Source organism: Protopterus annectens, chromosome 6.part1 (genome assembly GCF_019279795.1).
Source record: "Protopterus annectens isolate FY-2018-M chromosome 6.part1, PAN1.0, whole genome shotgun sequence".
Taxonomy (NCBI): Eukaryota; Metazoa; Chordata; order Ceratodontiformes; family Protopteridae; genus Protopterus; species Protopterus annectens.
Window position 1 is genome coordinate 431,543,415 of NC_056738.1, and position 25,004 is coordinate 431,568,418.

At 42.3% G+C, this 25,004-nt stretch overlaps 1 protein-coding gene across 1 annotated transcript in view; it reads left to right on the forward strand.

Annotated features, from left to right (window-relative positions):
- The window catches only part of LOC122805613 (aspartyl aminopeptidase), a 1,034,351-nt gene that overhangs the window by 232,116 nt on the left and 777,231 nt on the right, over window positions 1-25,004 (forward strand). Inside the window, exons 3-4 of the mRNA XM_044075861.1 lie at window positions 12,290-12,378; window positions 13,533-13,646. Coding sequence (XP_043931796.1) covers window positions 12,290-12,378; window positions 13,533-13,646 — 203 coding nt within the window. The remainder of the gene's footprint in view (window positions 1-12,289; window positions 12,379-13,532; window positions 13,647-25,004) is intronic.

Sequence of the window (25,004 nt, forward strand, 5' to 3'; positions counted from 1 at the left end):
CATACCACCTGTGAAATCCCCTTATTCTTCATGGAATCTAAATTTTATGCTTTCACGCATTATTCTCCCACCTTTTGAACCAGCTTCCTCATGTGATTTGAAATACGTGTCATGGAAGACTATCTTTTTAGTAGCCATCACTTCTGCCCATAGTGTGTCAGAGCTTCAGGCCTTGTCTATAAAGCGTCCTTACTTGATTTTCCATGCTGACAGAGTGTCACTGCGAACAAATCCTTCATTTTTACTCAGTCTGTACTGAAACTAACCTTAACCAGTTCATAGATTTACCAGTGTTCTTTACCAAACACACCAACAACTTAGAGTATATGCTGCACAAGCTTGATGTTCGTAGACCGCTCAGATTTTACCTAGATAGAACAAAAGAGTTCAGAAAATCAGAACAGCTTTTCGTTTCCTTTTCAGATTCCAGAAAAGGTATGCCAATGGCAAAAACAAGACTGTCTAAATGGTTATCTGATTGTATCACATTTGCTTATTCAGCTGCTAATATGCCCTTACAACACAAAATTAAGGCTCATTCTACCAGAGCAGTGTCCACATCTTCTGCTTTTTCTGCTAGGCTTCCTATTGACAACATTTGTGCAGCAGCCACTTGGTCAAGACCTCATACCTTTATCACTCATTACAAAGTTGACAAGGCCTTAAGGGACAGGGCCTCCTTTGGGTCTACTGTCCTGAAAAAGATACTCCCGTGAGCCACCGAGAAAGATGGTGCTTGGGACGCTACCCATCTGTAAGAATGAATGGCGAGATAGAACAACTTCACATAACGAAGTTATGTACTCACCATAACATTCCATGTGAGTTGTTCATCTCTGCTTCATTCTTACTTCCCACCCTCCTACCCCCTCCAGAGTTTTGCGAGGACCGAGATACTAGTTTTATCCTGGTTGCGCAATCTTTCTTTGGGTTTTCTCCTAAAGAGTGATAGAATGGCACAGAGTATTATTATATGCAGCAAACAAGATCTGAGGTAACTCTAGGTGCGTCTTGGCCGCGAGCTATCTGAAAACCTCAAGCTTTGTAGTAGGCTGACTCAGAGCGGAGGATCGGCTCCGAACCCATCTGTAAGAATGAAGGCGAGATGAACAACTCACATGGAACATTATGGTGAGTACATAACTTCTTTTTTTTCTTATCTCAGATCAGACCACGTAATTTCCTTATCAAAACAATCTGCTACAGTCTGTATATTTGGAAAGAAAGTTTATTCTTCTGGTACTTCAACTTTAAGAATTCTGAACTGCCAGGGTCACATTCTTTCTTTCAAATTCAGGACCCCTTTTCAAGAAAAACAATCTCAGCAAAGTTCAAACAAATCATTCACTTCAAATTATAAAAGGCAGTGGCACGCAGGCTCAGAGAAGAAAAGGGGAGCCACCCAGAGCCAAGAGTAATCCAAAAAGTCAGAATGACTACTTTGCCCATTTCGAGGTCCAGTGCCAATCCCCTCTCCAGCAATTGTTCAGATCTTTCCTTCAGTCTAGGCCTTCGTCTTCCCTAGTGGCTTCAGATTATTTCAGACAACTGGATTCTGAGAATCATCCAACAGGGGTACAGATGGCAGTTGGGGGTCCCTTCCTCCTTTACAGTGGATTTCTCCTCATCCTGTGAACCAAACTTCCCTGTTTCCTACAGTTTAGTTGCACATGTTGTCTCAGGGAGGTCATAGCATTAGTGCTCTCAGATCAGGTAGGTAAAGGTTTTTATTCAAGGATCTTTCTGGTGCCAAAGAAAAAAGGAACTTGGAGACCAGTCCTAGACCTCTCCTTTCTCAATTTGTCAAGGTCCCAAAGTTCAGAATGTAATTCCTCAACTTTATTACCTCTCACCACTTTCATTTTCGTGGCAATGTTAGACTTAAAAGATACTTATCGCATACCAGTCTGCAAAGACTTCATGTGTTGATTTTCTGTACATGACTTACTTTATCAGTTCTGTAATTGCCCATTAGTATTTCCACTACACTTAAGGTATTTACAAAGTATCTGGCTCCAGTAATGCTTACTGCAGATTTCAAGGCATTCACATCTTTCCATTTTTGGATGATTGTCTATGTGCAGATTCTTGACTGTTTTCCAAGTGCCAAGATTCTCTGACGTGTTTAGAAACTCCTTTACAGTCTGTTTCAGGTGAATTTACAGAAATTCTTTTTCATCCCTTCCCACAGAATAGTTTGGGAATGACTTTGAGACACATCCTTAGGAAAAATTTTTCTTCCCCTGAACAAAGCAAAACTGTACAAAGAAAACTTCCTGAAGTTTTCCAACCAGTGTTTGACATCTGCCATGGAATTTACCAGGAATCTGGGTTCATGGCCTGTAATTATCATGATTTCTTTGGGCAGACTTTACGTAAGAAAAAATTCAGTGGTACTTCATATCATTATGGTTTTGTCATCAATACCCCTTATTGTTTCAGTATCCAGTGCTGGGGTTTGTAAGAAGGGAGCTACTGTGATGGGTGGGCTAGTTATCTCTTGACCCTGTCATAACAGATGACTTAGACTTTCCTTGGGAGGCTGTATCAAAAGGAGTAAAAGTGCAAGATCTAAGGAACAAGAGATAATGGCAGTAATCAATGCTTTAAAAGTCTTAAATCATCTTTGGTCTGCAGGACATCTGCAAGTTATCACAAACAGCACTACAGTAATGCAGTATATAAACGGGAGAATGCCCAGTCTTACCCACTCACTATTGCAGACAAGCAGAGCAAGTGCAGGACCAGGACGTACCCTTATACATGGGAATTACATCCAGGGATCTTCCAGGAATTGATCCACTTGTGGGGAACATCTCAGGTAGATTTACTGCCTCCATTCAGAACAGACAGTTAAAGAAATTCTGCTCCAGGGTTCCTTGCAAACAGGCCTGGGCAACAGATGCTTTCTTAATTCCATGAACAGGAATGTTTTTCTTTCTCTTTCTCTCTCTCTGTCCTGTATGTGTGTGTGTGCGTGTGTGTGTGTGTGTGTGTGTGTGTGTGTGTGTGTGTGTGTGTGTGTGCGTGTGTGTGTGTGCGTGTGTGCGTGTGTGTGTGTGTGTGCGTGTGTGTGCGTGTGTGTGCGTGTGTGTGCGTGTGTGTGCGTGTGTGTGCGTGTGTGTGTGCGTGTGTGTGCGTGTGTGTGTGTGTGTGTGTGCGTGTGTGTGCGTGCGTGTGTGTGTCTCTCTCTCTCTCTCTCTCTCTCTCTCTCTCTCTCTCTCCTTTTCCACCATTTCCACAGATATCTAGGCAACTTCTAAAGATCCAGAAAGACTCTCAAAAGATGGTGGAGGTGACTCCCTTTTGGACCAGGCAATGGTGCTTCTCCCTTTCGAAAAGGGCCAAGGGCAATTACCACAGACTTCCCCACAGACTGGATTGAGTCACACAAGGCAGAAAATGTGTAATGCACCTCACTGTAGAAATGCTTAGTTGATTGGATGGATATAGTTTTGATACCTTTTAGAAACTTTTTTTTCTGTGGAGGTGCAGCAGGTACTTAAGGAGACTAAGAAACATGCTACTGGTAATCACATATGTGCAAGTGGAAAAGATTTTACACCTAGTGCCATACTGAGAGCCAGGACCAGTTTTGGGGCTGGTTTCCTCTGGTTCTAGAACATTTGTGTGAGTTATTATCCCCTGGCCTTTTTCTTCTGTCAGGATACATATTTTGACCATTTCTGCTTATCTGCCCTTAGATCCCCATTTTCTACCAATCTTTTGAGTCCAGCAGTTTTTGAAAGGGGTTTTGCTTACCACTCTGTCTAGAAAACTGGTGACTCCTCCTTGTGATCTCAACTTTATTCGTGAAAAACGTAATTCTTTCACTTGAACCAGCTCATCAGGCTGATTTTGATGTTCTTAATTTAGAAAACTGGATTACTCGTTGCTCTGACTTCTGTAAGAAATATTGTTTGAGTTACAAATTCTTATGGTGACTCAGGCCTACCTCAATTATTCAAGGATATGGTTTCTTTAAGAACAAATCCTTAAATCCTTTTTTTAATGCCTGAAGTGATTTCAGACTTTACCTTGAGCTGATTCACTAATATTTCAATATTCTTTCCAGAAGTTAAAAACAGTGGAAAAAGTATCTTGCATGTCCACAGGCAACTCTGATATGACTTGGACAAAACAAAATCCTTCAGGAATGCTGAACAGCTATTTGTTTCTCAATGTAGGTAAGAAATAAAGACAGCCATTGTCAATGCAAACAATTTCTAGATGGTTGTCTCATGTTTTTTATTTTGCTATTTTCACCATTACATGTCACTTCCAAGCAGGTTCCGTGCTTTGGCATTTTCTGTGGCTTTTTAGAAAAGAGTGGATGTATTTTAGAGGCAGCAACTTAATCCTCCATATATACTTCCACAAAGCATTACAGATTCAATTCTTAGATTCTTTCCTTCTCCCTGTATTAATTGTAAGCTTTGGTAATCTACCCATAAAATGTAGGCTATTGCAACGATGATCTAATATTGAATATAATACAGCTATGTAAGTAAACTTACTATATATAACAGTAGTTATTGTAATAGATCAGTATTGCAGTAACCATTCCCTCATTTCCCTTGCTCTAGATGAGTTATATTGCCATGGTGTAGTTGTATATACTTCTTGTATCTACGTTTGTTTTTCTTTTCCTAGCATTTTTCTTTCTGGGCTCTAGCCACCTTTCTTGAGGCAAGAAAGCTCAGAAGATTTTACCACCCTAATCACTGCTTTTATATGTCTTTCTTTGAGCTCCATGGAGGTTAGGCACATGGAAGGTGGCCTGAAACTTTGATCTGGTCATATCCTTCTCATGATATAATCCATAAAACTTGGGCTACTACCTAAGCCTATGCTGCCTCAAATTACTGGAATTTAATCAGCAGCTGTTCTTAATACATTAACATTTGTGCATAAACTTTACACTCTCTAGTATCCTATACTCTAGTGTAGCACTACTACAGAGTATTTAAATCTTGTACTGGACAGTTACTGCACTTTTACAAAGTAAGGAATACATGATTATTCTCCCTATCCAGTATAATTCTTCAAACTCTGGAGCAAGCTGTAATATACTTGACAAACATATGAAAGGAAAGCCTTTAAAATAACTTTCAAAACATCTACAGGTGCCAAAAAAACTGTAGGTACGTTAGAATTGTCATTGTAGTGACATTTAGCACTTTTAACTATGTACCAGCTTACAGATTACCCTCAATACCTTTTTTACTAATACATATTTTAATTACTAGTGCTTATGTAACTTGTAAATCGTTTGCAGACTTCTAGAGCTTACAAGTTGAATTGCTTCTGTTTAAATGCATTATTTGTATATCCCTGTAGCATATCCATTTAATATATATGTCAGTGTTGTAGCCATTCTCTCAATGAAAAGTAACAAAATTATTCAGTTTTTCTTCCCTGTTTTCCTGTGATCTTTGTAATTGGTACTCTACTCTTGTCAAGCATTTATTCACTACGCATACACAATGTATTTAGTTGCCCGAGTACCTACTGATATTCTTCGTGTTTCACTGTTGCAGTCATCACATTTGGGTTATCTCTGCCATGGTAGCCCTCAGTCGGCCCGAATACCAGAGGCTTAGTATTTCTGCATCGTTGCTGTCGCTTCAGGACTGACGTCAGGTCGTCAGTAGTATAAAGTAAGGCAGCCGATGCCATTACATCAGTTTTTCTTGCCAAGGAGCTTGAAGCAGAAGCAGTTCGCACAAGTGTCGGTCGGCCGCTACCTGAGTTTTCGTTTTCTGAATTGAAGTTGAAGTTTTCTAAAGCTAAGTACCCCATTGGGGATCCTTTTTTCTTGCTCTAACCAATGTCAGAATAAGTTTACAATTGTCTCGCTTGTGGAAAGCAAATACCACACTGCGTCACTTGGTTAGGCCCAGACCATGATGTCCCCCGCTGTCGGCCAGAACTGTACGTCGTTGGCCCTTATTGTAGCTAGATATTTTCACTCTCAGTCCTCAATTCTGATATGCCTTCAGTAAGCCATCCAACAGTAGATCTTCTGAAAAAAGGTAAGGATAAAGACAGAGACAGCCCGCACAGGTCCAGACCTACCGACGACACTTATGTTAAGCTAGTCATCAGTTCTTTCGCAGCACCTGATGCCCGCTTCTGTGGATTCGCAGGCTGCTGCCGAGACTATTTCGGAGTCTGGTATGCTGCAAAACTATTCATCAACTAAAGATCCTGTGGTTGTCTCTACCTTGGATGGGTCCGGAGCCGCTGAGCAGGCACTGGCTTCCAAGGAAGTACTTCGCACTACCAATTCTCGACACAAACCGACGACTTCTTTCACATCTACTGTTCTTTCAAAAACTACTGAGTTTCTAAAGCCCAGGGTACGAACCACACCCAATAAATTGACGACTCCATCTCAGGCACCTGCTTCCTTGCCTCAGTCTCAAATGCTTAAAATGGTGGAAGACCTTATAATGCTGATCAGGGGAAGCCAAGCTACCCCTCCCAAAAGAAAAAGAGATTCGTCCCCAGTAGTTTTATCTGAACAGGAGTCCGATGACTCTGATGCCTGTAAATATGAAGACATGCAATCCCTCTCTGCTTATGAGGATTCTGATGCAGAGGAATCAGTTTCTTCAGCCTCTCCACCTGAGGATTTTTCCTTTGGGGAAACCCTTCATACTTTAAGGGAGCATTTCCAGTGGGAATGTCAGGACTACCCTCAGTCTAAAATGAAACTCAGGAAATTCTTAGATCTTCCCACAGCACAGACCCTTGGCCATTCCTCCTGCCCTGGATGTTGTGAATTATGTTTTCCTGGAATCTAGTTTGACTACTGACACCCTCCCTCCTGCTCCCAGGAAACCTGACATGTATTACAGAGTCCCTAACTCTCACAAATTTATTTTCAGAAATTCTCCTATTGCTGACCCTGAGGTTATCACCCAAGGGCCTAAAGTAATTAAAGCAACTTCTGCTAAGAATCCCACCCCCTCAGATAGGGATTCCCGAGCATTAGACAGATGGGGTAAAAAAAGTATACACCTCTGCTACTCTTGCTAGTAGAGCACTAAATTGTCAGTTCCATATGCTAAAATTTCAGCAGCATACCATGGAACTCCTCAAACAAAAAATACCATCTTTTCCTGCTTGTGCAGAAAATAGAGTTACAAGAGTTAATGCATTTGCAAGTCAAGTAACTAAGCACACCTTACACTGTGGTTTTGATGCCCTAGAAGCATCTTGCAGGGCAGCAGTCACTGGTTATGTCCTTAAAAGCCATGCTTGTCTTAAGGAACAGCCCTTGCCAGACCATGTCAAATCTAAACTATTGGATGCACCCTTGCACACAAACAACTTATTTGGCACCAAGGCAGAGGAGGTCTTAAAAAAGATGGAAGAAAAAGCTAAATCTATGGAGACAGTTAAGGATTTCTTGCAGTTCCAGACATCCAGGTTCAGTAGGCATTGCCCCTCCAAGCTCTGGTCCTTTCCTGCCCCCTCCAGGTCAGTTCAGCCCAGACCATGGGGAAGCAGACCCCCCAGACAACAGCCACAGGGAATGCAAAGATCAAAGCAGTGGAGTACCTCCACTTCTAAACCAGGGAGTGCAAAGCCACCCCCTCATGGTAGTAACTCACAATGACTCTACACTTCCACCCCCTCCCTCTGCCCACCTGCACTTGCCCTTGGGAGGAAAACTCTCCTTCCACGCAACCACCTGGGCCATCATTACCAACGACCGCTGGGTCCTCAACATAGTGTCCCAGTGATACAGATTTTCTTTCCACACTCTACCAACCCCAAAAGGGTTCCCAGATCTGCCTCCAAACCAGTGGGCAGAGGCCAAAAAGCAAGTCCTTTCCCTGCTCTCTATGAGGGCAGTAGAGGACATTCCTGCAGAACAGATAGGCCAAGGTTTCTACTCCAGGCTGTTCCTGGTACCAAGAAAAGAGGGCACCTGGCACCCTATCCTCGATTTATTCATTCTAAACACCTTCCTGGTGATACCAAAATTCAAAATGCTCACCCTCCAGCAACTACTACCTATGCTCTCCAAGGATGCTTGGGTAGGCACCGTAGACCCAAAAAAGGCCTACCTACACATCACAATCAGGGAATAATGCAGGAAATGTCTGCGTTTCAGGGCAGGATCACTGCACTTTCAGTTCTCTGTGCTTCCCTTTGGCTTATCTACTGCTCCCAGAGTTTTCACAAAATGTCTGGCTTCCACCATTGCTTTTTGCAGGCAAAGAAATATTCAAATTTACCCATACTTAGACGACTGCCTAATTCAGGCAGACAGTCAGGAAAAGCTGCTCAAGCACCTGGAATTTGTAAAGGACCTACTGTCCTCCCTAGGGTACACTATCAACAAAAGAAATCCAAACAAGTACCTACCCAAAAAATTATATTCCTGGGAGCAAGCCTGGACACAGCATCCCAGATGGCATTCCTTACACCAGAAAAGCAAACTTACCTGACAGCCTATTTCTCTCAACTAGCCACCAGACCCCAGTTATCCACAAGGAAAATCCTGCAAGCTCTGGGGTTCATGGCTTCTTGCATTCTACTCATTCCATATGTCAGACTGCATATGAGGAAACTTCAGTGGTACCTAAAAAGCCTTTGGTGTCAACACTCTCAAGACCTGAAACTCTTTTATACCAATGATACCTTGTCTAAGGAAAGATTTTCTTTGGTGGGCAGTGGCCATGCTACCACAACAAGGGGCTACCCTTCTCACAACCCCACGCCACTCAGACCCTCACCACAGGTGCATCAGACTATGCCTGGGGTGCACACCTGGACGGCAGGTGCATACAGGGCCAATGGAGCCCACATCAAATCCATCTGCACATCAACCAAAAAGAGATGTTAGCTGTCCAGCACGCATTGACAGCTTTCAGACCCCTTCTCTCCCTAGAGGCTCTACTGATCAAAACAGACAACACTACTGTGATGTGGTATATCAACAAGCAGGGAGGGATTCACTCCTACCCTCTATGCAGGCTCGCCAGGACCCTTTGGCACGCAGCCTCAGCCATGCAACTACACCTGTTAGCACAAGTCCTGCCAGACTCTCTAAACTCTCTGGCAGACAACTTAAGCAGAAATCTTCTGGACCTACACGAGTGGCAGCTAGACCAAAGAACCTTCACCCTTATAACTCAGAAATGGGGCACCCCAGAGGTCGACTTCTTTGCTTCCCACTCCAACTATCAGCTCAGCAAGTTCTGCACTAGAGAGCTTCACTGCAGGGCCTGGAGAGTGGATGCGCTATCCTTCCAGTGGATCAACCTCTCGGTCTTTGTATTTCCCCCACTACCTCTCATTACCAGGGTACTGCTCAAAATAAGGGAGGAAAACCCGAGGACAATCCTGATTGCCCCGACTGGCCACGCCAGCACTGGTACCCACTGCTGCGCAGCCTGTCACCTCTGCCACCATGGCATCTCCCTCAGATCCCAACACACCTGACCCAGAAGGAAGGAGAATTCATGCATCCCCAATTGCAGGCCCTCAGTTTGGCAGCCTGGCGTATTCCCTGACCACTATACAAGCTGCCAATCTCAGTAAACAGGTTCTAGATGTTATACGTGAGGCCAGATGCCCTAGCAGTAGAAAGTCTTATGCTGACAAATGGAAAAGGTTCTGCACCTGGATCGAGGCTAAGGGAGCCAATATGGCACAGCCCTCTCCACCTCTCATCCTGGATTACCTAGCTGACCTACTACACAGTGGTCTATCCTTTTCCTCTATTAAAATTCATGCCTCTGCTATCTCTGCTCATTTCAGCACAGAGCAACCTCTTTTCTCGCACCCTCTCATCAAACAGTCCCTAAGAGGGGCTCGCAACTTGAGGCCACCCAGAAGAGCACCTACCTCAGCTTGGGACCTAAACTTTGTGTTGGAAAAGCTCACCCTGCCTCCCTTTGAACCAGCAGCTTCAGCAGAGTTAAAGTTTCTCTCATGGAAGACAGCCTTGCTTCTGGCCATCACTTCAGCAAGAAGAGTATCCGAGCTACAAGCACTAATGGCTGTAGAGCCCTTCATCATTTTACATGCTGACAGAGTCTCCCTCAGGACTAAACCTCCTTCATGCCTAAAGTGGTGTCCAGCGTGGCTCTCAACCAATCCATTCATTTGCCCACCTTTTTCCCTAACCCACAAAACAAGGGAGAAAGGATACTACACTTTCTAGATGTGCACAGACAGCTCAGATTCTATCTAGAGAGGACTAAATCATTTAGAAAGACTGATCAGTTGTTAGTCAGCTTTGCTGCAGGAGCAGAGGGCAAAGCCATATCCAGACAAACCATTTCCAAATGGATCGCACACTGCATCCATTTCTGCTACGAGCAACACAGGAAATCTCCCCCTAAGGGGCTAAGGACACACTCTACCAGAGCAACCTGCACCTCTGCAGCTTTCCTCAGAGGAGTCCCCACCAGCGACATCTGGAGGCTGCAACATGGACATCTGTTCATTCCTTCACCTGCCTATCTTCTCCAAATCCAGGGCAGGCTTTGCCACTGCAGTCTTACAGGGCATCCTAGCCAGCCCCCAGCCTTCTTGACTGCCTCCATCCTTTTCTTCAGCTGTGGGAATCAACCCAAATGTGATGAGTGCAACAGTGAAACACGAAGAACATGGTACAGTTGTGTACACATCATAAATGTAGATGTTCGAGTGTATTCACTGTTGCAGTCCTGGTTTCCCTTCCTCCATCCCCCCTCTCTCTCTTTCTCTCTCCCTCTCTCTATCCTTAAAAGGAACTTTTTGGTATTTACTTACTACTGGTGGGGTACTTCCACCATATCCTGGCTCCCACTTGGGGGGCTCCTGACAGGGCAAGAAAAACTGATGTAATGATGTCGGCTACCTTACTTTATATTACTGATGACCTGACGTCAGTCCTGAAGCGACAGCAACTGACGCAGAAATACTACGCCTCTGGTATTCAGGCCGACTGAGGGCTACCCTGGCAGGGATAACCCAAATATGATGACTGCAACATTGAATACACTCGAACATCTACATTTATGGTAAGTGTACACAACTGTACTTTCTAAATCATATTGTAAGCATTTTCATATTGTCTGACTTGTTTTTGATGTGTATTAATTTTGTGTACTTAGTTACTGGAGCTTTTCACACAGAGATTCAACTAAATATAGGTACCTGTCATTTGGATATTCCTGGCTGACAAAGTTAAAAAAAAAACTAACTAAAATATACTGAGCACTTTGTCAGAATATAGCTGAGATGGCACAGGGTTAAAAGTCTCTAGATTTACACAACTCTAAAAGACCAGTCCATTCTGGAAAAAAAACATTATCAAGTTTATTTGTGCTACATACCTTTTCTGTGTGAAATCAGTGACTGAGAGTATTCATGCCTCTCTTCCCTGGGCACTAATGTTTGACAAGAATTTTAAATTCTGATAGTTAATGACCAGTCTTGTGGCTTGCTTTGAAAGTTTGTCTATTTTGGAACACCATTAGGTCTTTCCCACTGCTGCTGTATTACTGTCGCTTTAATTTGGTAGACAGAACTGCACTACGGAACACTGTTGAATGCACCTCCTGGAACTCTATGAGGTATGATGAGACTAATACCATCCAAGCAGCAAAGTACAGTGAGGTTAAGGTTTTGACTTACTATAGGTTTTTTGACTTCCTGGCACAATTTAACTATCTCTGGCTACTCCCTTCCCATAGACTTGTCACCTGGTCCCAGGATTATGCCATAAATACATTCCCTTGATTCAGTGGGGCCCAGAACCACCAGCCACAGTACTGTGAAGAGGTCTAAGGAGAATCAGCAGTGGAGTATGAACAGCTAACTTGATGTAATTCAGAAGTGCCTCGAAGATTTTTACCCCTTTTTGTAAAGAGGGACTTGGATCAATGCCATTGCCTGAAGTTCTTCACACAGCAATCTATTCTTAAAACCTAGGTCACTAATATCGCAGTAATAAAAACTGATGTCTCTTGTGTGTCACTGGTATTTTTTAGTGTAGGAGCACTTTTTTTTTTTCCAAGTACCTAGATCCTGTAGTTAAGGAAGTATTAGGGATGAAGATTTTATTGATTGTAGTTCAGTAGCAGTCTTCAGACTGTAATTGTTGAATGCTTGTTAAGAATTCAGCAAGTCAGTAGAAATGAATCCAGTCTGTTTATATCACAGTATTTCTGTGAAAATTATTTACATAGAACTCTTGTTTAGAAGACAACAAAGAAAGTATTTTACCATGTGTTTAAGCCATTTCTGATTCAGTTTACTATACATTTTTGTCTTTCAGTGGTGGAAGAATGCAAACTGCGCCTGAAGTCTGCGGGATTTCAGGAACTGAAGGAAAGTGAGCACTGGAACATCAAGCCAACTAAAAAGGTAAATGCACCACACTAACGCCATTCCTAAGTGTCAGAGCTTCGTGACTCTTCACTGCTATAGGCATGGTTATGAGAAATATGTCATGGTATCAGAGGTGTTGGCATTATAAATCTTTACCATAAAGTTACTGTTGTAATAACATGAATTGGTCATAAATGGCTGTGTGACGGAAACCTTGACTGAACCTGAGGATGTAATTATACACTGAAGAATTCTTTGCAAAGCCGGTTATGCACATAATTTGACCACCATCTATTGACAAACATAAAGCTTGTTTTTCTGTGGGCTCACAGAGCCGCCATGCAGTAGGATTTCTCCCATGAACCCCAGGCATAATTTAAATTCTGAGGTCATTGTAAGTCAGGAATACCTGAAAGCTCCTCTCAAAGCATTATCCATTAAAAAGCGTTGCCACTAATATTAACAAATAGTGGGGTTTGATCCTGCAGATCTGCATCATGTGTTCTGTCTATCTAGAAAAGCTCCCAACACAGGTTATATGATACTTTGGAGTGTGATGATTTCAGCGTTGGATTGACTTGCTGGATATGCACTCACAATGGTTGCATTGCATTGAATCACCTGTAGCAACTTGTGTGGTAGCCAGTTGGTGAGGATTCTAGGCGGAAGCATCATACAGCAATTTGGTGAGGTGAATGGCTTCCTCATAGGGGTTCTTCAGCCCCAACAGTCAGTGAAGCGGGTCTACAAGATTGCTTCTTTGTGCTGTCAAGATGACTGTTTAGACTCTGCTGGTCTATAGCCGTGGTTAAATTGTTCCTCCTATTAATTCCAGTAACAACATTCTTAAAACCTTGCATGTTGTGGATCACTTTAGGCCTGGCAGCAGGGATAGTAAGTGAATCCTCAGACTGACAATTTGTCTAGAGCCAAACTGCTGTGTACAAAGAAAATAGTCTTTCTTTAAGCACTTTATAAAATAAGGAGAGTGTCTTGGACTTTCTGAACAGTACAAAGTTAACTGTAAAATCTGTTTACAGAGTGGCTATATAAGCTTTACATTTTAACAGTTAAGTTTGACCGGTAGTATTAAGTGAGATTTGTTGGTAGTCTTTAGTAACAATATTGCAGTTTAAATATTTCCAAGCATATTTTGTAATTTTTTCTTTGTCAATTTTTTTTTTCTGCAGTACTTTGTTACAAGAAACTATTCTACCATTATTGCGTTTGCTGTTGGTGGCCAGTACAAACCTGGAAATGGCTTTAGCATAATTGGAGCACATACTGATAGTCCATGTCTCAGGGTAAGTAATTTCTAATGACTAGGTGATTTTGGATATATTTCATCAAATGTAAAATGCAGATAAAAGTATGATTTTTGAGTACAATAGTAAGTGGGAAAAAAAGCACAAAGCAAATAACACAACCAGCAGCTTCAGAACAAAATTTACATAAGAGCTTTCAGCCCTGGTAAAATGGACTTCATCAAGGTAACAATAAAATACAAGAGCCTGCTAAATATACTTGTTCTACATCATGCGATTAATAAATTAGGTCAGCTGACCACAGCAATATCATAAAAACATTTAAAACACACCATAATAAATGTATAGAAAGAACTGTAACATACATATAACAGACAATATGTAGAAATAATATCCAATACTTTGTTTTACATTTTCTTCCTTGAAAAAAAACACTTGATATTAATGGTAGTAGTGAGGCCAGGAGATTTCTGCCTGTAACCTCTACCATAGTGTTTCCGTCTGTTCTTTATTTTTAAAGTCACCTCTCCTCAATTCTAGTGATGCCATTTATGTTACAAAAAACTAATTGTTTTATGTTAAGGAAATTCAAACAAATGTCTGTACAATGCATTATTAATATTAGCGTTAATATCACAAATGTGTTCTAAAATTTGTTTTCTGAATACCCATTTGGTCATAACAATGTAATATGCATTACAAGAACCACATGATGAGACGTGATGTTACATGTTAATCTAGTCTTAACATGTAAAACTTTATTAAAATGAGAAAATATATATTTGGTATTGTATGTGTAACAAGCTTTAGAACAACCACATGGATAGGTGTTGTTGTCCTTATGAGATGGAACAGTCGTAATAACAGTTGTTTCTCTATGTGAAGTTTATTTAATGGTACCTTTTAGGCTCACTATCAACAACCTTCATTATTTCTGCATTTCATCTAATACTTTTCCAATTATCCTAAAGTAGGTCAGTAACAGACAACATTTCTTACTCCTAAGTTCATTAAATACAGTATGTTTCTAGAGATCAGCTTCTTAGAACATCTGGGCTTATTACTAAAGATGATGTATTTTCACAAGTCTTAGACATATTATAAAATAATTTTTTCCTAAAGGTTGCAGAGTAGACCACTTAATGAATTTAGCAGATGAAATTATGAAAATTTGTTTTTCACCTGTTTTACTGAAGAGACTTGTAACCCAAACAGCTGTGAAAGTTAACCAACAACAAAATTGGCATCGACAGACCTACGCAAGAATAATTGAAAAATTATTAGAGGAAGTCTAGAATTAATGAAAGTTACTTATAGCAAGCGTAATTTTATATATGTGGTACCATTAAAGAACATTCACATATTATATGTATTTTATAGTTCAATAGATTTATGTTGGTGTGTTTTTAATTTTTTTTCTGTGATATTATGTATCCTCTGATCTAATTTATTTATCACAAGATGCAGCACACAGGTTTTTCAAGCAAGCTGTTTTTTATTGCCATTCTGGTGAAGTCCATTTTACCAAGGATGAAAGTGCTTAAGTAAGCTTCTGTTTTGAAGCTGCAGGTTGTACTAATTGATTTTGTTCTAGCTAGTTTTTAATGGTTGTTCATCACACTGATATTAAAGAGCCTGACCACACTTATGGCAGGTTCATTTTTACACTTACTGTCCTCAACTCCTTGAAGAAATTTTTTTCCACAGACATTGGTTCTTTCACTCTCTGATGAATGAATTGAAAATGCTATTTATTTCTAGCTAGTTTTTAGCACTTGGAACATAATATTGCCTTTTTTCTTTAAGTGAAAAAAGCCCTGCTGAAAATGATCCTGACATCTTTTTTTCGCAATATTTCATAGTGCTAAACCACAGTATTATTATAAAAATTCCCAATGTAAAAACTCCCATCTAAAAACAACCGCAAGGTCATGCTGCTAAACGCCAGGATTCTTTAACATGAAACTGCACTGACTGGAAGCAGTCTTCACCGTGGAAGACGTAAACATTTGTGCAGACAGTGAGACCTGGTTCAACGCTGTGGAGAGTACCCCAGTCATATCAGGCTACACCTCCTTCCACACGTTCAGACCACAAACTGAAGGCATGAAAACTAAAGGAGGCAGTGTATCAGTAGTTATTAAAGATAAATACACCTCCAGACTGGTTAAACAGCCATTAACTGTTGGTAGGACACTTATTCAAGTCATTGTCAGCTACAGGACCCCCTCCATGAATCAGGACACCCACTCTGCCTATTTGGATGTTCTTGAGTCTATCAAGGTACATCTGAACACCATGGTGTTAGGCGACTTTAACTACCCATCCATTAACTGGGTAAATTACTTGTGCACAAACTCACTTGCCCAAAGGTTCCTCGACTTCATTAACTCCAGTACCCTGGACCAGCTGGTTGACACCCCAACAAGGGGTGCCAACATCCTGGATCTGGTGCTTACCAGTATGGGGGACCACTGTTGCACCCCCACTGCAATGTCTTCCCTGGTGAGATCTGTCTATAGATCAGTTTCATTCAAAGTAACTATCACACCTGACAGTCCCCCCCCAGCAACAACTAAACTAAAAAATTTCTCCAAAGCAGATTATAACCTCTTACAGGATGGTTCAAATAGCTTCACTGCACCTCCCTCCTCTGATGGAACTGGCAACTATGCAGAGTTCTACACCTTTATAACTACACTGACTCAACCGTACATGCTAGGACCAAAGCAAGCTCCTCAAGGAAGATTAAACCTGCCTGCTGGACAAGTGCCATTAACAGGCTTTACAATAAGAGGAAGAAATTGCTGTCTAAGAGTAAGTGGGAGCGAGCCTTAACTGGAAACACTCTCTCCTCAGCTTAAACAAGCAAGTAAGACTTCTTGTGAAGTTCTCCAAAGCATGTTACGATTTCAAATTAGCCTCCTCAACTAAGGACAGCCATAAGGTATTCTTTAGTTACATCCGTAACCTAAAAGGAAAGGCCCAGATTTATGCCGAACTGGTAATTAATGATACCACATATACTGAGCCTGTGGACATAGCTAACCTGTTAGCTGACAGGTTCTGTGAAAACTTCACTCCCCTGTCCCCGCCACATGTACCCATGACATCCCTACCACCTGTCCTCTACCTTGCATCTCTAAAGAGCAGGTTGTAAATGCCCTCTCTAAGCTCAAAAACACAGCATCTATGGAACCTGATAACATCCCAGGCTGCGTCTTACATGGGTTCAAACAAGAATTAGCAACACCATTGGGTACTCTTTTCAGTCATAGTCTAAGCACAGGCTTCATCCCAGGTGAATGGAAAAAGGCCACAGTTATCCCCTTTTACAAAGGTGGTGCTTCCACTGACCCTGGGAACTATAGACCTATTAGCCTGACTAGCCTTATCTGCAAGGCCATAGAGCGAATCATCATGGACCTTATCAACAAAGATATAGGTATTCTCCAAACACTTGACCCTACTCCATTTGGATTTGTCAAAGGGAGATCATGCCTGTTAAACTTAGTGGACTACTTTGAGACAGTCACCAAGGCCCTAGATGAGGGGAAATCTGTGCATGTAGCCTACCAAGACTTAGCCAAGGCTTTTGACACTATCCCACATTTAGGCATCATTGACAAACTCACCCAGCTAGGTATCAACCCTTATATCGTTAGATGGGTCACTAACTGGTTCACTGATTGATAGAACCCATATAGTCAAAGTAAGGGAATCCACCTCCAACAGCAGACCTGTAACCAGTGGTGTTCTACAAGGATCAGTCCTGGGACCTCTACTGTTTGGAATCTATTTCTCCGAAGTACAAGCTAAAACTAAAGGTCTGTGGCTGACAAAGTTTGCTGATGACTGCAAACTGGGATCAGTCATAGAATCTCCAAACAATGTCAACATCCTCCAAGAGGGTCTTACACAAACAAATGATTGGTGCCAAAGTCATGGCCTTAAACTCAGTGTAAAAAATGTATTATCATCCCTTTTGGTAAGAGCGATGTTCCTGCTAACTACCACATCAATAACAACACCCTAAGTATGCATTCAGTGGTGAGAGACCTGGGCACACAGATTGACAGCAACCTTACCTTTGATCATCATGTATCTACAGTGGTAAGAAGGGCATTCTATATTGCTCATTTCATAAGTAAGAGCATTGTCTCCAGAAAAAAAAGAAATTATAACCTCCCTGTACTCTTACCTCATCAGGCCATTAGAGTACATTGCCCCTTTTGGTATATTCTTTTCCAAGCACCTGCAGTAATTGGAGAGACCGCAGAGATTCCTCACAAGGAAAATTCAAGGTCTTCAGCATCTGTCCTATGTGGACAGATGAAATCACTGTCATTTTATTCTGTTTCATAGAGATTATTTGGAGGTGATCTGTGCCTTCCATATAAGGCAATCTTTGACCATGCTTTATTGGAAATGCTGCATATCCGCAAGTCAAATGGTACATGGGCTACTCGTTCTAAAGGCCTTAACATGATATGTGACATTAATGGAACCTGCTGGAGGGACTGATTTGTCTCCCAGAGGTTACCACGCCTCTGGAACAGAATCCCACTTCATGTCAAGCAGACCCCATTGATCCTCTTCAAACATAATCTGGACAGTTGGGTGGGTAACTGTAAGTTCACCCCGGGGGTTCCACCTGTGTCTCTCTTGGACAGGGGGAATAGGTGCTGATCGTGGAAATAAGGGTAAAACTTGGCTAGGCTTGTAAGGGCCCTAGTTCATTAACCTAGTAACCTCCTATGATCTTATGAAAATGGTCCACTTGAAAGAATAACTGTACAACTTTATGAAGTGATAACAAAGTAAGAGTAGGTAAACACATATTTCTGAATTACATTTACATGTGTTTTGTAATTCATAAATTGAACTGTTTTGTTAAACATTATTCCCTCATTTATTTTTAATATCTGGATCTCTCCCATCAGTAGGAGCAGAATGAAATGTCAAGACAGTTTCTAGCAGTTATCGGCTTTTTACTTGTTTAATGTTTATCATTAAAGCCCTCACAAGTAAAGGGATGTAGTGTAAAGCTAGTCTCTGCATGTTCTTTTGACTGTACTGTTCTGTCTGATTGCTACTTGAATAGTTTAGCCTCCATGAAAGAGGTACAGAAGGTTTTAAATATCTGTTTACGGCTAGTATGGACAAGAGTTGGGTGAAAGGTGTTGAAATGGATGAGATGAATTCTGTAAGCGTTTAACCAAATTAGGAGAATGTGATGTGTGGACTAGAATAGCTCACTTGTCAGTAGAGAAAGGTAGAATCTGATGTAGTCTTTTTTTTCATCCTGCTTCAGCCTATGGGTTATTGGATCAGACTCTGATCTGACCATGGCCATTCCAAAATACTTCAGCCTTGGAGCTTTGCCTCCTCTATCCATAAAACCCTGCTCTCTTTTATCTACTCCAAATCTTGTTTACCACCTCCAGGGACTGGAACATGATTGCAAATTCCATTGTGGATTTGTTTCCTTTTTTGGTATTAGGTGTGATTATTGCTTAATTGCTTTGTAATCCTTCCTCTATCGTTAGTCAACCTTTTGAGACATTTTAAGATTGGTTAGTGTTAGGACTGGTTTGTAGTTTTTTGTTTGTTTGTTTTGTTTTTTTGTTTTTTCTTTGTGGTAATGCTTCTAAGTCTGTGGTTTTCCCACCCTTTGGTTTTCAACTGTTAAAAAAAATTAGGTTAAGTGTGTATTTATTATTTTTTTGGTGTTCTGTGTTTTTTTTCTTGATTTGTTCTTTTAGGTGGCAGTTCTCCTTCACCATGGACAAGAAGGGATTTAAAAAATGTGTGTCATGCATCTACAAATTCCCATCACAGGAAGCACACGATTGATGCATATATTGCCTCGGTCCCTCACTTTTGGATGCCAAGTGCTCTATTTGTGCAGGCTGTGGTACACAGGCTCTGAATGAACACCGATCCAAATTAGTGTTAAAGGGCTTGTTACCCTTGAGGGATCCTGTGACTTCCACCTCCACTCCAAACAGAAGAGAAAAGGGTGAGCAGGGTCAAGGTAATGAGTACTCTAATGTCCCCAAGGTGCACGATAAGGAGAAGAGGACCGTACATAAGCAGTTTTCCCTCATCCTAACCAGCCAGATCTGAAGATCCACTGACCTTCACCTCCCATGGTGCATCAGTGCCATGGTCGATTCCTTTGTTTTGGAGTTAGTCTTTCACAGAGCCAACTTTGCAGAAGTTAGTGTCTCAGTCTTTAAGTGTTTCTAGCCCCTTCTTGGTTAAGGGAGCAAGTTCAGGTAGGAGTTTTCTCCCATTACTCCTAGGGAGTTTTCACCAGAGTCCTCTCCCTCTTCACCTTGGATCCAGGCCTCTCTAGGGCAGATCCAACTGCTGACAGATGGGCTTCCAAGCCCTCATCAGTAGGCTTGTTGGTTCTGTCTGCCCACTTAGTAGTGAGTCAGATCTGCAGAGCAGCCAATGCAGTCCTTCTTGCAACCCCAGATTCAGCTAGGTCTTATCCCTGTCACCTCAGTTTCAGTACCTGAGGAGTCTATTTCATTGGGTGTTTTTTCTCCATTGGGCCATTTGGCTGTGGGGCTTGTGGCTCCAGTTGTCTTGCCTCTGCCAGGATCTGGTCTGATTACTTGGTCACTTCAGGGCCCAACCCCCTACCTTGGCCTTCTTGACTGCAACTGTGGCAGAGGCAAGTGCACCTCAGAGTAGAGGGTTCAGGGCTGAGATTCCAGGGTTGTGATAGACTCTTATAGCTTGAGTCTTCCCTCCCTCGCTGGGACTTGACACTCTACAGTTTGGATCTAGTCTTTGGTGTTAAGACAGGTTGGTTTGGTGTCGAAGTCTGGTGGCTCTGTGGGTTCTTTGGACTCCAAGGGTGACAGCTCTGGGTGGCCAAATTCAATCTCTGCCTTCAACGTCATGGAAAGCATGTTCTCCAGGCTGGAGATGGAGTGGTTAGTAGCAACCAGTAATCCTCCCTGTCTTCATCTGGACCTACAGATACACATCAGGACGCTCTCTGACTACTCATTCCTCCAGGTCTCCAGACCTTCCTACATCAAGGACCCCCTGCATCTTCCACCTCTCCCCTGGATTTTCTGGTTTGGGGGAGTGACAGTAAGAGTCTGCAAGATGAAGACCTGGATTCCACAGTGGAATCTCTCACAGAGGATACTCCATCAGCATGAGGTTGCCCTGCTGAAACCCTTTCTCCAGAGGAGTCAATATTTTTTTGGGGGGGGCCTTTGGTGTGGGCCCATCCACATCCTGTGTTGTCCCCCCTCTGAATGTGCTTATTGACCTGGTGTCTTGGATGGCTTGGTGGGAACCAGATGTGGTAGAACCTTTTCCCCAAAAAATTGATAAGAGCTTGGCTGCCCCCTGAGGACTAGCAACATTGGAGTACAGCCACCGATGTTGATGCCATCACGGTGGCTGCCACCACCAAAAAGGACACTTTGGAGGAAATTTCTTTGGACCTTTCCTCAAACAGGGAGTCTGGGGATTTGGACTGCTTAGGAAAGCACACGTACTTATCAGCTACTTTTGCAGGGAGAGCATTAAATTGTTTGCCTCATTTGATGAGACTTCAGCATGACATTGTTTCTGAAGTGATAAAGGTAAGTAAAGACAGCAGTTAGTGGAATCTAAAAAGACACTTTAGATGCATTTGTCACCCTTGCAGACTATTTCCAATGTGTCTGAATTCCTGCTTTCTAGCTGTACTGACAGCATGTCTCAAGCTGCCGGTATCAGCATTGCCATGCCCCAGCACTCTTGGATGAGATTATGAACTTTGTGGACTGCTTTAAGGTGTCATTTGTCAATGCTCCTTTTGATGGTTCAACTGTTTTTGGTGCAAAGGTCAAAGGCACCTTTAACCAGGAGCAACAGGATGAGAAGATACCGTCTGCCATAGGAGTGCACTTTGCCACCCCTCAGCAAACCTTCTGCAAGAATCAGAAGAGGAGGGCTTTTTTTTTTTTTCAGGACGTTCCTGATAAGGGTGCCCCTCATGGCAACTGTGCAGGGCGGGGTGGGGGCGCCAGAACAGACACCAGCCACATAGCAGAAGTGGTCCATAGAACCAGGGCAACTGCAGAGGTTTTTCCAGGAGACCCTTTCAGTGTACCTAAAGGGTTGTCTGGCTCTTCTGCTCTGAAGGCAGTCTGGAGTTGCCTGGCTCTCCACCCAAAAGTGTAGAAAGCCATCACCTAGGATGCATGAGTATTGAGAATCATATCCAGAGGCTGTACGATTCCATTTTTATTTGTGCTGAGAAAAAAATCACAGATCCCTTCCCAACATTCAGCTCTATCAGAGAAGAGATGTAGCTGTTGAGATTCAGAAGTTGCTTATAAATTGAATCATCCAAGAGGTTCCACCAGACCATTGAAGTCCAGGGTCTGTTCTGTATTCTTTGTGGTGTCAAAGAAAAACAAGGGCCTGTGACCAATTCTGGATCTTAAGCAAACTGAACCATTATGTGAAGCAGACCAAGTTCCGGATGGTCACAGTGCATTCCATTCTGCCTCTATTGAGGAAATCCTCAATCATATAAAGATTGCAAGGTGGTCCAGGAGATACCTGCCCTTCCAACTGAGAACCAATCTTTACCAGTTCACAGCACTACCCTTTGGTCTTACCATTGCCCCCTGGTGTTTACCAGGTGCATGACAGTTGTAGCAGCTTGGCACAGGTCACAGGGCTTTCAGGTTTTTCTTTACCTCAGTGATTAGCTCCTCACTTTCTCAGTGAGTGTGTCATTAGTCAAGGAGTGGGACTTCTTACTCCAACTGTGCCTGTCACTAGGGATCACTGTAAACTACGTGAAATTCAGTCTACAACCTGTTCAGGTGTTGAGTTCATAGGATGCTATTTGGATATGGAGTTTCAGACAGCAAGACTTCCAGTACACAGCATGAGTTCCCTTCTGGCGCAGGCGATTTGTCTTCGCTTCCACAAACCTCCAGTCTCCGTGATTTTGAGACATTTGGATCACATGACTGCACTGAGTTTTTTTTGGCAGATTACTGTATGAGGGTACAGCACTGGATATTAAGACCACTGAGTTGCTAATTTATCCCATCCCATGAACTTTCCCCTCATGGTGGACATTTTTTTGGGTTCAGATCAGATGGTGGTTGGAGTCTCCCGTGGTTTCTACCAGGAGATCTTTTGTTCTACTTCATCCTCAGGCCACAGTCACTATGGACGTCTCCCTTCTGGGGTGTTTGGGGGGGGGCATTTCGAGGCCAATCCTCACATCAATGTCATGGAGAAGAGAGTGGTCCTCCTAACTTTGCAGGCCTTTCAGGACTTTCTCCCCAAGGGTGTGATCTCGACCCATACGAACAATATGTCAGTGGTTTGGTACGTGAACAAGCATGGGAGAAGTTGTCCTTTTTGTTGGAAATCTATGAAAGTGTAGCAATAGGCAATCTCCTCTCAGTGGTTTCTGATAGCAACACATATCCTGGGGAAGCCCAACATCTTAGCGGACATTTTAAGTAGGAATATTCTTCCTCCTCACAAAAGATCCCCGAGTCCAGAGGTAGCAACCTGGATCTTCTGGCTCTGGGGCACCCCTTGCTGTAATCTGTTTGGGACCCTGTCCCACAAAAATTGCAGCAGTTTTTATGCCCTTGTTCCCCTGTGGAATAGGGGATGTCACTGAGGGACACTTTTCTGTATGCTTGGCTTCTGGGTTTCCTGTATACCTATCCTGCTACTTCCTTCATAGTAAAGTTTCTTCAGAAAGCTGCCCATTGAAGATTGATTGTGATTGTCACTGCTCCATTCTGGTCCTGACTAATTTGGTTCCCATTCCTGTGGGCTCACAATTGGAATGTGCCTTGGGTCCTAGATCCCATACCATTTTTGATATATCACCCAGTGGGAATTTCCCTGTCCAGTCTTCATATTTTCAAATTGACTGCATGGTTCCTTCAGTTCCCTTTATGGCCAGACGTCCCAAGCTTTCTGACAGAGTTGTCAGTGTTTTATCTTCTCAGAAAATCTTCACACACAAGATTTACTCTAGTAAATGGAAACGCTTTGCAGTTTGGACTTTGAAAGGTTGGAGACTTTCTCAGCCTGCTGAATACTATTTTGGATTTTCTTTCTGACCTTTTTCATTCTAGGTTGAGCTAGTCTACTGTTAAAAGTTCAACTAGTGATTATTTCCAATTTTCATATTGTCAGAGAGAGAGAGAGAGAGAGTACTCCAGTAGCGACTCTGAAGATTTCTAAGACTTTCCTGAGAGATATGTTTTTTGTCCTTCCACTTGGGATCCTGTTCCTCCTTGGGATTTTCTTGTCGTACTCCCATGTTTTGTCTAGCCCTCCTTTTGAACCTTCAGCCACTGTCTGTTTGAACATGCTATCTTGGAAGACTATTTTCCTAGTGGCTCTGATGTCTATCAGGCTGTTATTAGAGCTGCAGGTTTTCTCCTCAGAATCTCCATATTTGATTTTCAGTAGGGATAGTGTTTTCCTAAGGACTGATCCTTTCTTTTTTCTAAGATGATATACGAGTCTACCTTGAATCAGCTGATCCACTTACTTGTGTTTTGTTTTTCCTCAAACTTTAGTAACAAGTGAAAATATTTGCTACAATATCTTGATGTTCATAGACAACTGAGATTTTATGTGGATAGGACCATAGCCTTCAGGAAATCAGATCAGCTTTTTGTCTCTTTTTCTAAGTCCTGGCTGAGTCAACTGGTGTCAAACAACTCTGTCCAAATAGATGTCGAATTGCATTTCCTTTGGCTATAATTTGACAGGAAAGTCTTTACTGATTAAACCTAACTGTCAGTCTGCTGTAGCAGTAGACCCTTCCATGGCTTTTTTTCAACAGAGCTTCTATTGATAACATTTGTGCAGCTGTTACCTGCATTAGTACCCATACTTTTGTGTCCAGTTACAAATTGGATATGCAGTCGAGGTCTAGGATCTTGTATGGTTCTACTGTTCTGTGGAATGTTCTCTCCTAAGATCTCCCTGAGATGATACATGACTGGGGACTCTGTCTCTCAGGTTGAAGCCAGATGGAAAAGACAAAATCAGTTATGAAAGTTATGTACTTACCATAATGATAGAGCCATGTTGTCTGTTTTCATCCAATTCAACAATCCCTCCCTCCTATCCCCCACCTGTGGGTTTTTGAACCAGCACAGCAGGTCGCAGAGCTGTTGAGCTGCCTCCCATTCTGTCTTGGTCTTATATATAAGTCCTGGAGTACTTAAATTTTGCATATGTGATATTTGTGGGAAGGGCAAACTGCATCCGAGGTAGATAGCAAAGAGTAGGGTATTTTGAGGATTGGAGGCAGAGCTCCAAGGCTGAAGTCTTTTCAAATGGCTGGCCTGTGATCTGAGACAGATGTGATAACCT